Source organism: Candoia aspera, chromosome 3 (assembly GCF_035149785.1).
Source record: "Candoia aspera isolate rCanAsp1 chromosome 3, rCanAsp1.hap2, whole genome shotgun sequence".
Lineage (NCBI taxonomy): Eukaryota > Metazoa > Chordata > Lepidosauria > Squamata > Boidae > Candoia > Candoia aspera.
The window spans coordinates 121,880,572-121,897,779 of NC_086155.1; the positions used below are offsets into that span (position 1 = coordinate 121,880,572).

Below are 17,208 nucleotides of genomic sequence, written 5' to 3' on the forward strand. Positions count from 1 at the left end.
GCTCTTTTTAATTCTTACATGTGTTTCCCTTCTGAAATAATTGCTAACGGCCACATTGTTCTTGCCTCTTGGAGATGTCTCATATAAAGTGTCTTTTGAATAAAAAAGCATTATAGGTAGTTAAAAACTGGCTGAGGAAAATTAGGGAGATTCAGTTACGGTATGTTATTTTCCATGAAGGGATGAAGAGAGAATGAATAAGAGTTCCTAAATGTGAAGGAAGGAAAGTTTAATAAGTAAACAACTGTGTTAAAGTAAAATAATACTGTACACATTTTTTATAATGATTAACTCTGCCTTTTCAGTAAAATCTGAGGTAGATCTCAGTTCAAGTGTTCCAAATTTAATTTGAAAACTCTCCGCTTTCAACTATTTGGGGAGATAGAAGATTACAAATAGCACATCCCTTTCTCTTTTATTTTTTTCAATAATGCCTCATTTTTACTTTTGCAACTTTTTTTAAGTTTATCTCCTCCATCTTCAATCCGGATTGTATTATTGATGTTGCCTTGGAAATAGACAAAATTTAATTTGAGACAGACTCCAACTTTGAATGCTTTGCTATTATTTTGCATCAAGGATAAATAATTATCTTTCCCCTTATTGGTGATTAATTACACCAAAACTGGACTTGGAGAAGCATGTTTTTGGGAGCAAAGTGTGTGTCTTCAAGGTGATGTCTACAATTTTAAAGAGGAAAATGGTAGAACTAGAAGTACCAGATTTGAGCTGAAAAAATCTGGACAAACACAAGCAATGAGATACAGAAAGCTAATGGATGTTTGCAGCCCAGAAATTATAGCAGTAATAGAACTAAGGTCCAAAACTAAATGCTGAAATGCTGAACTTTCAATATATTTACAGAAAAATAATGTGGTATATAATGTACGAAAACCAAGAAGAATAGAGAGATCATCAGGTGTGTATAATTTTCAGTAGAAATAATGGAATAATATGACAATTAATCTATTAATGACAAATATTCAATGTTTAATATTGCCATATCTTTCAAATGCATTTTCCCTTCTTCAGAGTCTAATAGGTGACCCCACAATCTTTACAGTAAGTGTTTTTGAAACAAAGAAAGGACATTCTGTTGTTGAGGTTAAAGGAATAAAATGGGATATGTTGCTTCAAGACATAATGTATCTATTCAGCCACTCTATTAAATCCATTCTTGCTTCTTCTATGTATGGCTTATCTTCAGGCTTCATGTCTTCAGGCTTACACTGAGCAAAGCCATGAACTTGTCCAGGATATACTTTAACTTGATAGTTTACTTTACAATATTTTGTAAGTTTTTCCTCCAGTAAAGAGACCTGTAGCAGAAAATAAATATATTACATACTTACAGGAAATTTAACATTACACTTATTTATTATTTGTTCACTTATAACCTGGACTCTTTGACAATTTTGCTTAAAATTGCAGTTCAGGCTACCTGAATTGCAATTAAGCAACAATACATTAAGTACAGTATCAGTGATTTTGTGACCTCTGACTTTATTGTTAATCATATCCAAACAGGAATATGGTTTCTGCACCTGTAATAATGCAGTTGGAGAAGAAGCCTCAAGGGATCCCTGTCAACTCAGCAATTCTTAAGTTTAATTCCACGAGTGAAACTGTCAGCTTGAGTACCTCAGGCAAAGTATGATTGGAACCAACTGGAGGATCCAACAAGAAAATATGAGTGATAGCTGTGATTGTGCTTTAAAAAGAAGCCAAGGAAGTGGTTCCTCTTTCTTTTTTCCAATAGACAGGAAGTATGGGGTAGATAGGTATCAAGATGTCAGGCTGAGCTAGAACTGAAGAAAGGTAGATGGAAAACCGGCCTAGTTATCAACAGGGAATCCTATGGCATTTTGGATCCTCCTCAAACAGGAATATGATGGAGCATTAATGCTCTGGACTCAGTCTGTATCATAATTACTGTAACCCTTATACTGCAGAAACTTCGTAATTTTTTAGTCTGTTCTTTCAACCAAACTCTGAACATAAATTGTTGGCAGCTCAAGAATTTTCATTGCTTGGAAATGGGGTGCATATGCAGAGTAGTATTATATTATTCCTCTGAGCACACACTGAGTAGATTAACTGCTTTGGAGTAATTACACCTTGTATTAAGAGGGGAGGTTTCTAGGAAAATCTCACATTTTAGCTCTCTTCTGCTTGCAAGGCATGTTCTTTGTCACTGAGTTACAGCCCTTTCCCTACTAAAAAAACTACTAATTACTATCCCTGCTAAAAAGCAGCTGGACAGGAAAATTGATTCCAGATGATCACCCCTCTGAGCAGGAATTCCCTTTTTCCACATAAACACTATGCAGCAGAGATGAGCAGCTGTTTTCAGCTGGTGCTCCATTACTTCATTAGATGCTGCTAGCTAAATGTTCCCACTGGTAATAGTATAGTAGGAGCAGACTCATTATTTTTCAGAATGATCCTTAAATGAAAGTAAGGATCACCTGCAATGCTTATTCTCCACATTCACTCCATTCTATAAATGTATTGCAGAGATATCAGTCATAAAGCTATTTGAAGATAACTGATTACCTGTTCAAGAGAAATGGTGTGATCTTTCTCACCAAAAATGAAAAAGGTGGGATTTAGTAAATTATACCTAACTTCAGAATCTCTAATAATTCCTAAAAGAAAAAAAGTAAAAAGGGAAGTTACATTAAAAAAATACATTTTTTCAAGGCAAACTATAAAATTAGAGAACAAATACTCTATTTTCCTTCATTATTATGTCATTTCATAATGATGCAGACATTTTAAGAAGCATTCTAAACTGTAGAATTCTCGGTGCAGCATATCCAGGATAGCAGTTCCCTTTCAGGGTGGGCCTAGTACCAAAGCAGGGGTTGCAAACCTGCACTGGCTACTTCTGCCTAGGAGAACTGATTCAGGAAACCAGTCTGGTATGTACAAAAAGTTCAGCTTTTGGGCTTCGGGAAATTGTTTCCACAATGATTTGAAGAACATGAGTTGTAAAGCATACTTGCAGATACTTTGGGGCATATATTTGGTTTCTATAGGGCACCCTTTCTCAACCTTTTGACCCTGGAGAAACCCTTGAAATATTTTTCAGGCTTCAGGGAACCCCTGCACTTTCAGGCTCAAATATAGGCCAGAAGTTACAAAATTATTATATTTGTTTCATGGGTAGGCCTGTATATCTGCATGAACAGTGTTCTTAAACTGACAATAAAGAATGAAACTTACTTCTTTAATGTGAAGTTGCCCAACTTTGAAATAATTTTTTAAATAAATTGTGATCTCCCAGTTAACCCCTAGTGACCCTAGGGTTCCATGGAACCCTGGTTGAGAAACCTTGCTGTAGGGCATATACTCCTCACAAATCAAACCACCTATGGAACAGACTAAAGGATGAAGAGGTCGAGTGTACTACACAATTATTATAATATTCAGTCTTGTAAATGAATCCACAAAAATCAGAAATCATGTTTACTAGCCCGGCTGTAGTTGTCATTTATGGTGTAATGATGAAATAAACCACATTTATAAAGCTTTCCTATCTGACCATCTGCTAGTATTTTTACTTGCCAGAGGTAATCAGTGAGGAGCTATTTATAACTTTGATATAAATAGATGAAAAATGATTAAATGGCATTAAATTATGGTAAAATGAATAAACTATTTTTGCCTTTGGGAGAAGAAAATTGGCCAAGGCTTTGACTGCTCGTCATTTTTACTTTTTGAAAATATAGTTAAGAAATATCAATACGCTGGAAAAAAGATATATTTCTGTATATACCGCATAACCTTATACATGTTTACTTCCCCTTCCCTCAAATAAATACACGTAGGTTATTCTCCTGGGCATATCCCTGCCAGCTACTCCTGTGTGCATGCTGTCTTGACTCTAAGTCAACTTAAACCATATCCTCCAACCGTACAATCCTTTGATGCTGTGTCCTCCTACCTTTATATTTCAGGAGAGCACTGCCAATGGGTGGATCTTTCTGAACATATATATTTATGTGTCTGTGTGCATGTGTGTGTGTGTGTGTGTGGCTATGTAGCTTTTTGGGAGCTCAAGATGAAGCCCTTCTATCTTGGCTGCCTGGAAAAATTGTGAGACAGCCCAGGAGAATATCCTATGTATGATTACTGGGGATAAGGGGAGGTAAACATGCATAAGATTATATTGTATATATTTAATAATAAAACAGGAATATACTTTTTCCAGTTTACTGAATTTTCTTAAGTATTTTTGAGAAAAGTGGAAATGACAGAAGCAGTAAAAGCCTTGGGGCAGTTTCCTTCTTCCCAGGAACAAAAATAGTTCATTACTTTACAAAAACTTACAAGAAAATATAGAAATTCAGGAAAGAAAATAGTAACTTAAAAAAAAAACATTTCTGCTGATTTTAAACCAATAATCTTCTATTCGTAAGGCAAGAATTACAGCCATTATGCTGTCACAGCACCCATTATTATTTTTTTTTAAGGAGCTTTAGAAGACACTAACATGGTGATCATTGCCTCAGTTGAAAGAACCTTCTTTCCTCTGCCAGGTGAACTGCAGCAGTTATCCTGGAACAAACTGAAGCGGGTTATTTGAAATGGACAAAAGCCTCAAAGTGACATAACATGGAAAAGTATACTTCAGAAGTAAAATACAGCAGAAAAATGCACCCTGAGATCTCTGACAGTGAGTGGGGTCATAACATCCATTTTTGCCTTCCAGAAGAAGTTACCTGCCTGTGCTGGCAATGGGGCAATTAGGCAGTGCAGATATGCCCCTTGTTTGAGGGGGGGAAAAAACGCATGCCGCTTGTAAAAAGTCTTAACTTATATAGTGCAGCTTATCCTTACAAGCAACTATTCTAATACCGCTTAAATAATTAAAAATAGAATTAATAAGCGTTCTTCATTACCGCAGAGGGAGACACCAGCCTTTAATTCAGGATTTGTTAGCATCAAGTGATGTACAGCCATTCCACCCCAGGAAAACCCAACGATACCAATCTTGATTGCATTATAATTCTCCCTTAAATGTTTCAAGACAATATCAACTGTCCTAAGATACATAAACAAAAATGAGATGAAACATCTTTGTAAATACCTAAAATAGACTACACAATTATCCTCAGATCAGTCACTTTTACAGAGGGTTAGTAAGATTTTTTTTTAAAAAATGGTTCTTCTACTCATTGTCCTTTACTTTGGGGAGCTCTCAAAATCTGCCCTGTGTCCAGAGGGCAAAACAGCAAGGTTGCCTTGGTACTGGAGTACGGTTTAGCTTCAGTTGAAGATGGCATGTTGAATGCCTTGCTCATCTCCCAACCTGCCATTTTTAGCAATTGTCAACTGCTGATCTGCACTAAATTCCCTTCTAAAGCAATTAAGAAATGCAAAGGGTTTGGGAGAGGTGCTTTGCAACAAACAAAAGTGATTAAAAAGTATGTAAAAGAACTGGGGAAAAAACAAAAAAACAAAACTGGCAGCCCTCCTGGTCTACAGATTTACTTGAAAATGTGTCTGATAAAATCCATTGTATGACAAGCCAAGGTAGTGAACTATTGTTTTAACATTATGGGCATGTTAAAATGTACCAACACTATGTACATTTTTGAAGTTCAAATAAAATTTTAAAAAAATTAAAATTTCAAAAATGGCCTTGGTACTATTTTAAAGCTCTATAAAGATGCCTACTTTTAACTTGTATAGGGAAGTTTGAGTGGTAAATGCTATTGGATGCTCATTTTGGCAATTCTGCTGTATTAAGTAGTAAGCATCATATTAACAATAGAGAGAGATAAAATCACTCTACGTAAAAAAGCCATGACTATATATATAGGCAAGCAAGAGGGAAGGAGGAAGGAAAGAAGGGAAATAGGGCTACAATATCTTTTTTTCTACATCCAAAAAATGATGTATGTGTGGCTATATAACTTATATTTAATAATGTTTACATGAAAACATTGCTGTGCACTGTCTATCCCCCAATTACAGAGTTAGGATGTTCAGTTCACCAGTAAAAATGGTACAGTTCCACAGAGATATGTAAAGTCATCTACAAGTCTAGGTGTAACTTGCAGCACAATAGCAATGCTAAAAGCCTCTAGTGTGTGATATATTTGAAATTTCCCTTATTTATGTAATCTTAGGCAGACAGTAAAGCACTGTTCACACATAAAGTCACAGCTGGTGACAACACCTAGCCAAGCTTGGCTGATGTAGAAATTGCAGAGTAATTGGGTCAAGAAAATATTTTGGAAGCAGATGAAGAAGGCTAAACAAGAAGTTTATAGCAGAGTGAACGGAATTAAAAATAAAGTGATGGGAGGAATATTGTAGAAATGTGTACGGGAACAATAATGATATCTTGTAGAACTGAAATGAGAGCTGTAAATGTTGATGTTGAAAAATGATGAAAATGATGTCATAAATGTTGAGAGAATGTTTACTGCTGTAGGTGTGGGTGGCATAACAAAGAGTGGTTGTGTGACTTATTTAGGGTGCATCTATACCCTATGGTCTAGTGGTTAAGGCAACAGGCTAGAAACCAGGAGTCTGTGAGTTCTAGTCCCGCCTTAGGCATGAAAGCCGGCTGAGTGACCTTGGGCCAGTCACTCTCTCTCAGCCCAACTCACCTCACAGGGTGGTTATTGTGGGGAAAATAGGAGGACGAAGGAGTATTAGGTATGTTTGCTGCCTTGAGTTATTTATAAAAATAATAAAGGCGGGATATAAAATAAATAAATAAATAAATAAATATACCCAATGATTGATAATGGCATTATTGTTTCATTATACAGACAGAAAAGAAAATAGACTGCAAAAACTATTGGGGGATAGTTTATTAAGGGTGCATGGGAGAGTATTTGGCAGATTTCTGGTTGAAAGTGCATAAGGTGTGACAAATGAATACTCTGAGAAATGTTGTGCAGCTTTATACCAGGAAAGGAATGTGCAAACTGCTGAGACATGTATAAAGGTGGACATTCATTATTCATTGTTAGTTTAGAGAAAGTGTATTATAAAATGACTAGGATTGAAGCATGGAACATTTTGTGAGAATAGGGAATTGAAGATTGGTCGCTAAATGTGGTAAGAGCACTACGTGATGGAAGGAGAGCATATGTGAGAATAAATGGAATACTTAATGAACAGATGAGCACTGAACATGGAGTAAGACAAGGATGTGCACATCCCCTTGCCTATTTAATCGATGTATGCATGGATGTGTAAGATGTTTGTTCTGATGTTAGAGGTGTATTAGTTGGGGACATGAATGTATATACTCTGCGTACAGATGATGCTGTGTGGTTGACTGACCTCTCAGATGAATGGCAAGATAATGTTAGATATAAGTATGATGGATGTGAAAACATATTTAAGTCCAAGTTATTCATGTTTGACAATGAGAATGGAGTGAATTATCATAAGCTATAAATAAATGGTGAAACATTAGAGCATGTAGATGAACTGCTGCCCAGGTATGGTAGCCTTACCCATAGTAGAATGTTTATTAAGGATGGGAAAATAGAGGAAGAAATTTTTGAATATGCAATGCTGGGTACTATGTGAAGCTGGGTATCATTCTTTTATGAAGAATGTATTCTCAACATTACAAAGTTAGATAAAAATCTTTACTGCATACAAGAATAAATCCATTTAAAGCTGTTGATTGCCTTCTACAACACCTTGTAGCATAAGCCAGGGTTTCTTTCCTCTTTTTCTATGGCTTAATGGTTACCTTTCTGGCATTTCTCAAATGCTGGATGGCAGTTGGTTGTTGATATAACTGACATTCCTGTCTTGAGAGATTCCAGCTCCCATTGCATATACTACACCAAGGTGGTTTGGTCATATAAAGAGAATGATCAAAATTGCAAAAGAGACAGATGAAGAAAGAATGAATAGGCCAAGTTAAAGGGGAAAAGCAGGGAAAATCATGGTTGAATGCAATCAATGAGATCCTCAAAAAAAATGAGAGGTTTCAAGAACAAAAAAATGTAGAAACTGGTGTATGGATATGAAAGAAGCAAAGATGGTTTGCAAAGATAGAGTGAATGGTATTGTTAGAGTGAATGGTATTGGTATAAACTAGGTTTAGTTATATTTCCTTTTCTCTTCCCTTAATTTCATTTGCTTACTACTACTACTTAAATCTTTTTCTGTGCTTCACCTAAGGTTGTTTATTCTGAAAGGGAGTTGTATGATGATGGTATGCAGGTATGAGTGCTTTGCTGAATCCAATGTAAACAAAAATTCCTAAAGAAACAAAAACATTGGTTTGTCTTTCACTGTTGTGAAGCTAATGCAAATATTATCTTAAAGGGTATGAAGGCTGAAATGCTATGCATCCTTACTGTAATATAAATATCTTTCTCTCTCCCCAGTCTTTGTTCACCATTCCATTAAGAATATCCTTCTGGCTTTGCTTAAGTAACATGTTTTTCTAATCAGATACATATTAGTTACATTTACTCTTTAAATAAATATCAATCTTACTTGTCCACTTTCATGGGATCTCGATCCTTTAACCAGTCCCCAAAATTCTGCCAATGATCATTAGATGTCCAAGGTTTCTTTCCCAAGAAAAAGTCTGGGCAGATGGTTCTGTAGAATATTGCATTAACATATTACTGGGAGGTTTCTGTGACAATTGAATTCCCAAGCTAGCTCTTAAGAAGGTAACAAGCATGAAGATTAGATAGGTAGATATTTATTTATTTACTTATTAAATGTATATGCTGCCTGACTCCCAGTAACTCTGGTCGGTTTACAAATAGTTAAAAAAAAACATCAAAACAAAATATTGCAGCTACAGCTGAAATTAAAGTTGAATATTACATCTCGAATTTTTCACATATCCAGTGATTTTCCTACTTGGAGGGAATTTCCACTAAATGCAAATTATCTTAATGCTTAGATCAGTGTTTCTGAAACTTTTTTCTCTCAGGACCGCTTCCCATTTTTAAAAATTATGGAGGACCCCAAAAGAGATTTTGTTTGTATGGGTTATATTCATGATATTTACTGTGTTAAAAATAAAAACTGACACATTCACTGCCGCTGCCGCTTCTCACGATTGTTTGAAAATTGTATAATACAATTGTATAATTATTAATTATTGTATAATTAATAATTATGTAATATTAAAATGTATAAAATTATACAATTTTAATATTGTATAATTTTTCAAGATAGGCTGGCAAATAATTTTGATTTTGTGAACTCCTGAAAGGGTCTTGGGGGACCCCCAGGGGTTCTAGCATCACATTTTAAGAAACACTGGCTTAGGTAATCTATTTATAATTGTAGCTTTCTTTAGTGGATGTATTAGAAATGATATGCATTAAGCCTTGAAATTATATTTGGACATAAAAGAGGTCTGTTTCCTGGGAAGCCACACCATCTAGCTGGGAGATTCTGTTAAGCCTGATGGTCCCATCTATGCAGGTGTAGTATATAGGCATGATTCTGCCAAAGTTAATTTTGTTTTAGTGGGAGAGCTGTAGCTAAACTTTTTTATTGGAAAAGGAAGCTGAATGGGTTTAAAAACAATTAACTGTTAAAGACGATTAATTGGGGTTCTTCTTGGGGCTCTGGTACATAGTTTGACTTCTCACCACTTGGAATGAGAGGGTGACAATGGCCTTGGATTGGATCACAGCTATGATGTCTCTATGCATGTAGATCCTGGATGGTTCCTTCTATTAAGGGTACCTTCCATTAAACACTCTTATCTTAAGCAAGACTCTTACATGCTCAAAGATGGAAGGATGCACAAATTCCCTCAGTGGAGGACTGGATGATTAAGTTGATAGAATTGGCACAAACGGCTAAACTGACAGCATTGATCAGAGAAAACACTGTAACTGGATTTGTTTCTAACTGGAAGCTGCTTTTGGGCTATTTGCTTGTAACACAAAAGAAGGAAGTCTTGATTTTAGGCTTTGATGATTGAATGGTTTGATTTTAGAGAAATAATGTTACTAAATGTTTTATTAATAGTAAGAGATTAACTTTTATGTACTTTTATACCTGTGCTGGAAAAGGTCAGAAGCCACTGGTCTGATATGCTTTTTTGAGTATTCCTGCACCATTTTAGTTTCTCCTGCTTCTTTTTTAGACTTGTATTCTGTCGGTCTTATATTCTGCATTATGTGTCTTAATTATATCTTGAAAATTTAATAAAAATAAATTTAAAAAACACTCTTATCTTATTGGACCCAGGACTCATGCCTTCTCTGTGGCAGTGCCCACCCTACAGAATAGCTGATTGCCTCGACTGTATTTGCCTTTTATTATGCAATAAAGACCTGGCTGTTAAACAAGCTCTGCTGGCTGATGTTTAATTGTAAGCTGGAACTGCTGTTTATGACCTTGGACATTTATGATTTGGAGTCTTTAAATTGTTATTTTTAACTTTATATGCCGCCCAGAGTCATTACTATGAGATGGACAACCGTATAGTTTAAATAAATGACTACATGTAGGCTTTTCCTTTTTTAAAAACTGCTGCATTTCCTGCAGGGCAGCGTTGACTATATGAGCTAAAGCAGTATACAGGTAGTCCTCACTTAACAACCTTTTGTTTAGTGATGGTTTGGACTTACGATGGTGCTTGAAAATGTGAGAACTTGCAACCAGTCCTCACATTTACGACTGTTGCAGAATCCCCGTGGTCATGTGATCATGATTTGGGCACTTGGCAAGAGGTTCACATTTATGATCGTCACAGCGTCATGTGGTCACATGATCGCCATTTTTGACCTTCCCAGCCAGCTTCTGGCAAGAAAATCAATGGGGAACCATGTGTTTCGCTTAACGACCACATGGTTTGCTTAACTCCTGTGGTGATTCACTTAACAACCACTGCAAAAGGTCATAAAATTGAGTTGGATTCACTTAATGACCACTTCACTTAGCAACCCAAATTCTGGTCTCAATTATGGTTGTTAAGTGTACTCATACCTGTACTCATATACCTATTTGCTCCCTTGCAATTTATTCATATATCTAAATTAGGGCTACTACATCTGGGCTGAAAAATATGGATGCCACTAGATGGCAGCAAAACACGTGCCTGCATCCCTTTCTTGCCACCTAACGGCTGTTCAGATTGTTGTAGCACAAGTATAGTAGCCCTCACCTACACAGTGCATACATTCTTTACATTCTTAGAATAATAGTAACCCTTGCTCACGTGTATCCATTAGAAGCAACTATATCAGCAACAAATCTGGTGTCTGGGAATTGCCATCCATATATATCATGAATCAAAATCACAGCTTTGCTTGTATCAGAAGCAGGTTGACAAACATATGCTTTGATGTTCTCAATTTGCACTTCACGGCCACGCCCTTCGTAATTCCTTCTTCGTCCAATGTCATATTGGAAAGGCAAATCTCTCCTGGACATTTAAAAGAACTGAAACAGAAAAATAATAATTAGTTTTAACCCACACAAAAGCTATTATAAAAACAAGGGCATTCCAGACAGTACCAGAAAGAAAAGATTAAAATGAAACCTCACTGGCAATTATGTAACTTTTGAGATTTTGTCTTTAAAGTTGACAGAAAGAGAACATCTTCTCTTATCAGGAGTAGGAATCAGCTACTCTCAGCAATCAGACAGGAACCCCACAAGGTGTGGTGTCTGATAATCCTATTTATAAGAAGATGACAGCATTTTTCTGAGTTGGAATCAGCAAAAAAAAAAAGTTGATTAAAATTTAAGTAAAGCAAAAAGGTAAACAGCCTGAAAAACTAAACCAATAAGATTCTGGGTGTATACGCATACAAAGAGACACACTTACACTAGTTCAATGTGAACTGACCAGTCATTTGTTTGTCCCATTATTCATTTTGCATCCCTTCCTGCAGTTCAGAAAAGAAGCCAGTGCAACATGAAAGGATACTTTCCTAATCACAACCTTGTAGCTGACTCTGTTTCCATTCCATTGTTAAAGATGGGAACTTTCCATTCCCTTATTGTGAGAAATAGCCTAAGGTTGATGGGTAAGGCCTTCATCATTAGTTTCAAGTTATGCTATTAATTAAGACATAACAGCCAGAAATCCATTTAATACAACTTTCCTCTACATAGAGATTCTGTGTTGGAGTTAAAATGGAGATCAGTTGTTCTAAATGTTTCTGAATGGATCCTATGACACTGATAATCTTCCATTCTTGACCATTCTATCTAATTGTACTCAGATTATGACTGATTCCCAGTAAAAAATCAATGGCAAAAACATTATTTTAAAAGGAATTGATAGTGGCATTGGCTGAACTCATGTTCACATCGTAAAGCATTATAAAAACCAGTTCAACCTGTTTTCTAGAGATAATTCTAGGCTCTCTATATACAACACAAACCACAGAGCCTCTGTTGTACCATCTTAAAAGTTCAGAAAAGTGTTTGTTTGATTGTTTATTTGTTTGCATCCTAAAAGCTTACTTCTTTTTTAATGTTCCCTAATGCTGCCCAACAAGGCTGGGTCAAAGAAGGTTTTTAGGAATCAAAAAGATGTTCAAACTACAAAGTTTGTAAAAAATCCTTGGAATGCTGAGCTACGAGCAGGATGGATGCTAAGCCAAACGGGAGATCTGCTAATTTTGATCCAATAATAAAATAAAATGTTGAAAAAACGTATCTTGTGGAAATAGGGTGGCCAAGAGCCTTTAAGTGTAATATACATTGATGTTACTTCAAATTAGGAGAATAAGCAGTTGTGGTGATAGTCATAATGATTATCACTGATAACCTTAAAGAAGGAAAAAATACTCAGCATCAAAGAAGATGCCAAATAATCTCCAAGGCAAGTTACAATTAATCATCAGCATGTCAAGAGGACCTCTCTGTTAGCAATTCTGCATGGATAGCCAGCAGAAAGGGTGTATCAAAGCTTCATAGCTGAGAAAGCACTGGAGCTGAGACTGGAACACTTTCTTCAAAGCCAATGCATTATTTGTCCTTTGATGCCCAGAGACTATTTAACTGGCTCCAGAAACAGGCCTGATTAAAGGAAGCTTATTGAAAACGTTTATGCAATCTACATAGAATTAGATTGCTCAAAGAATATTTTGAAAAGAATACAAACTGCTGACAAGAAGACAGAGTGATGCATATCTGTCTTTCTGAAGACAAATTGCTGGAGGCACACCTTGTTTAGGTTTAACTACTACATTAACTATTCACATATCATTTATGCTATGAAGCCTTTCAATTTCATTTTTATTGTAAACTTTATACTTTAAACAAATAAATATTTTAGATTAGTAAATGAAACGGCAGAACTTGATTAAACAAATTACATAGATGAGTTATGAGATCTTATCCAGTTTCTGTTGATTTTAATGTACTTTCATCTCAACTGCATATTCCTGTACTTCCACCTGTCTGGTGGTGAGAAATTTTGATTTCTCAAAATTGCTGTGAGAAAATAATCACAGCAGACACACCACTAGAGACAAATGATATCTGTCCCCCCAAAAAAGCTTCTGGTTTCCATTGTATATTCATCTTTGAAATCTTCTGTATTAGTATATATATTTGAGTCCAAAATTTTCTGGCTTTTTTATACAACCACCAGTTAACCAGTTTTGTGCTATCATCTGCACAATACACCGCACCATTACTTAGTTTAGAATTTCTTAAAAGAGTATTTTATTCCAATTTATTTTAGCATTTTTATTCTTAATTAATTTTAGGTCCTATCATTGTTTTTCTGTTATATATATATATATGTGAGAAAAACAAAAAAAGGAAATTATGGTATATGGTTTTGATGATTAATTAAAGATAGATTATAGAAAGAATGAAAATCATCTGGTAACCATAGAGTAAGAGGTTAATTTACATTAATACTTATAACTGCTGTAAAAGAAATTCAGAAGTCATTTCTTTATACTTTTTTCCCTTTTTCTTCTTTTTCTTTTCTTCTTCTAGCACTTTTGGCTTTGTTTTTTCTTATCTCTTATCTCTTTTTCTTTCTTTTTTCTGAATATTAGTTCTTGTTACATTTTATTTTTGTTTATTACTTTTTAATAAAGTTATTGGGAAAAAAAGGACAAATGATAGCCAAATGTTTGCAATTTAAAAACATAACAAATCAAGATGTAACTCTTTTATGTCACTCTGAGAAAGAGCTGTTCAGGTTAATTAAATGAATCATATTTTCCAGAGTCATTGTCATGAATGTGGCCTGCATGCCAGCTTGCACACTCAGCCATGCAATCTACACCCCCATGAGTGTGATACGGTTCATTGTCATGAGATATTATGGGGAGGCTGGCAAAACAATGGAAGGGAGACTAGATGTAAACAATCAAAAGACAGAAAGCAAGTTCTTTGGCACCTTATGTCATAAATGGCAATTTAACCCAGGTATCAAGAAACCTGGGAAGAAACATTTTAATTTATTCAGGGACTCTGTCTTAATGGACTCATTGCAAATGAGGGTGGAAGATTCCTTTTACAGTTTCCAAGATTGATGTCAGTGTATTTGGGCAAGATCAAGGAAAAAGAACTATACATATTGCAATGAAGTATCAATAATGCCAGTCTGGGGTAAACATAGAATCTTAGAGTATTCTAGAATATTCAGATCAGCACATACTGAAGAACAATTGACTGATTCAGGGACAGAGGACTCAATTTTGCAATTCTCTACTTAAAATTAATTATCTGGTAGCACCTTTATGGAGATGGCAAGTTCTTGCCTAATCAGTGTAAGACTGTTAGTGCAATCATGCCTCGTTTCTTCTTCTAGCATTTATTCATTCTTAGTTTGTATTCTGACCAACTTGTTTTTTCTAGATTGCAATAGGCATCTAGCAGTTTATTTGTACCTGGCAAAGTAAGGAGAACAATTTTGTGGTATCCTGTTTAGTCCAAAGCTCTTGCTTATTAATTATTCATTTCCACTTTAAATTCACCTTACATGTAGATGGACTTGAAAGTATACTTTGTTGCTATTATTTTATTGTGTTGTTTCTTTTTTCATTTAAAATGCTCATTTATTTATTTAGAGCATATATGGAAATATTTATATTTATATTGTTGTTGGTATTGCTATGTTCTTAGCAAAAAGCGTTAATTCACAAGCAATGATTGAAAGAGTTTAAGTCCAGTGCTGGAACCCAGGTTTAATTTAAACCGGTGCAGACAATGTACCCAGGAAAAATGATTAGGTGCAGTTACCTGTTGGAATTGCCACCTCTAGGCCTCAAGCCCTTCTACAAGTTTACTTGATCTCACATATAGGCTTGGGCTCATGAGAAGTGGGTAGATCCAAACAAATGAGCTGATGATTCTGTCCATATACTGCTACCAGTGACATATATCTTTCCCCAGTCCCCTTATTTTTGAAAAAAGAAGTTTGCCAGATATATGCAGATCAGCGCCTTCCCAAATAACATGTACTGGTGACCAGTACAAAATGTTGAAAAGAGGGTTTTTGCCAGCTAGGACCACAAATAGGAAAAGCATTCAGGAATTTGATTGGGGAAGATTTTGTATATTGACTGCTCCTAATTCCTAACTTAGAGCTGAGTAGCTGTACATATTTCAACTGTGCTCTGCTACCTTAGGTACCTTAACAATCACTCTCATGGGATGTTTCATTGGTAAACTGTATGCTTTATCTTCTTTCTTTGATTCTAAGCTGCCCTGAATTTGCTAGTGGAAGAAATGTGTAGAGAAATCATTAAAAATGTAACATTTGTGCTTTGATTAGGATTTGGGAATAATTAATGAGTTAAAAGCTTGATACAAACTGTAAGGAGCTTTCCACAAGGTTGCGACAGAGTTAAATCTGGTTATAGACGTTCTTGTAGAAGTTTAGCCAGGCTAATGGCAGGTAAAACATCATGGCTAACATGAAGAGGGGAAAAAAGGAGTTTCACACAAACAAAAGAGAGCTCTTTTCTTCTTGGTAGCAGGTGAAAAGATGACTTAGGGAAAGAATTAGAAAGAAGGAAATGGAGAGTGTTGCCCTTACAGCTGATATTCCAAACAGGAATTTCCCTTTCTACAGCAAAAAGAGGAAACGCCACCTAGAGGCACAATGAAACAAGGGATCTTGGTTGGAAACTCAGCAGCAGAGACGAAAAGTGGCTGGCAGAATAGTTAGCAAGGAAAATGCCCAGCAGATTGTCAGGGAGGCCTGGAGCAGAAGGAAGAATGGAGAACTGGCCTGGACCAGATGAGCCAGGAAAGGGGAAGCAGGAATTTAAAGAAGTCAACCGTGGAGAAGAGTCTTGGGTTGTTTCAGCTGAAGGAAGAGTTCGACCTGATGTACTGTGCCTTTCAGACTGCCCATTCTACAGCAGACAGCTTCCAAGGCAACTCTAAGAAGGGAGTCACTGGGGGTGGAGGAGGTGAGGGAGGGAGGGAGAGGGAGGGACAGCTGCTGGTTCTCAGCACAAGCCTCTAAAGGATGAAAAGAAATGTATTCTTACACATGTATAATAGTGATTCTGCGTTTCTGTAAGTTGTTTGATCATTCATGCTTGTATTCTTCATTGGACTCCCAGGGAGGGGAGGAGAAATTGATCCATCAAAGAGCTCCCCCAGCTCCATGGGCAGGAAGCCTCTAATTGTATCAGGCCTTATTTAAAGTACAGGATATATGGGTCAGCTCAGTTGGATTTTGGGGACCAAGCTCCCAAATCCAGAACTCTCCCTACTATAAATAGAAAAAAACCCCCAATAACATTGTTAACATTTCTGTAGCATTTCAAACACTCAAACATTCTTAGAAATGTAATCTAAATTTTTGTCCCACTCCCCTCAGTGGACTTAGAAAAGAACGTTTGCCCATCTTCTGTCCTATTTCTTTTTGCATTGAGAATCTAGACCTGTCTCCTTAGAAGTACATTTCATTGATTCACTGGGACTCATTCCTAAGTTACACTGCATTCTCAAGCTGTTGAAATATTACTTGTGAATATTCTTTCCCTAGGTTAAACATATATTCCTTCCTTAACTTTTTTAAGGCTTCACATTCTAGAACTATTCTTATCCTTAGCATGTCATGGGGTGGAGTTGGACGACTGTAGGTGTGTCCTTGGAATGGCACACGGGTTTGACCATCTGTTAAGTAAACAGAGAGGTAATAGGTACTAAGGGGAGGCAATGGGAAAAAGCTGCAGGAAGCTCTCCAGATGCTCCTGCTTGGTACAGCTCCTGCTTTATTCTTGTGACTTGTCAGTCAGA

General features: G+C 36.1%; 1 protein-coding gene across 1 annotated transcript; it reads right to left on the reverse strand.

The window, feature by feature from the left end:
• Nucleotides 1-1,087: 1,087 nt before the first annotated feature.
• Nucleotides 1,088-11,406, reverse strand: LOC134494946 (carboxymethylenebutenolidase homolog). The gene is made up of 5 exons (XM_063300198.1): nt 11,192-11,406; nt 8,491-8,598; nt 4,908-5,050; nt 2,557-2,648; nt 1,088-1,319 (listed from the first exon to the last, which is right to left on the reverse strand). The coding sequence occupies exons 1-5, from the start codon at nt 11,404-11,406 to the stop codon at nt 1,134-1,136; spliced, it is 744 nt and encodes a 247-aa protein (XP_063156268.1). The 3' UTR covers nt 1,088-1,133.
• Between the last annotated feature and the right edge of the window lie 5,802 nt (nt 11,407-17,208).

Coding starts and splice junctions, on each gene's coding strand:
- LOC134494946 (XM_063300198.1), bottom strand. CDS start 11,406: ATGTCCAGGAGAGATTTGCCTTTCCAATATGACATTGGACGAAGAAGG. Junction 8,599..11,191: donor GTTGCTTCTAATGGATACAC/GTGAGCAAGGGT, acceptor AATATTCTACAG/AACCATCTGCCCAGACTTTT. Junction 2,649..4,907: donor GGCTGGTGTCTCCCTCTGCG/GTAATGAAGAAC, acceptor TTTTTCTTTTAG/GAATTATTAGAGATTCTGAA.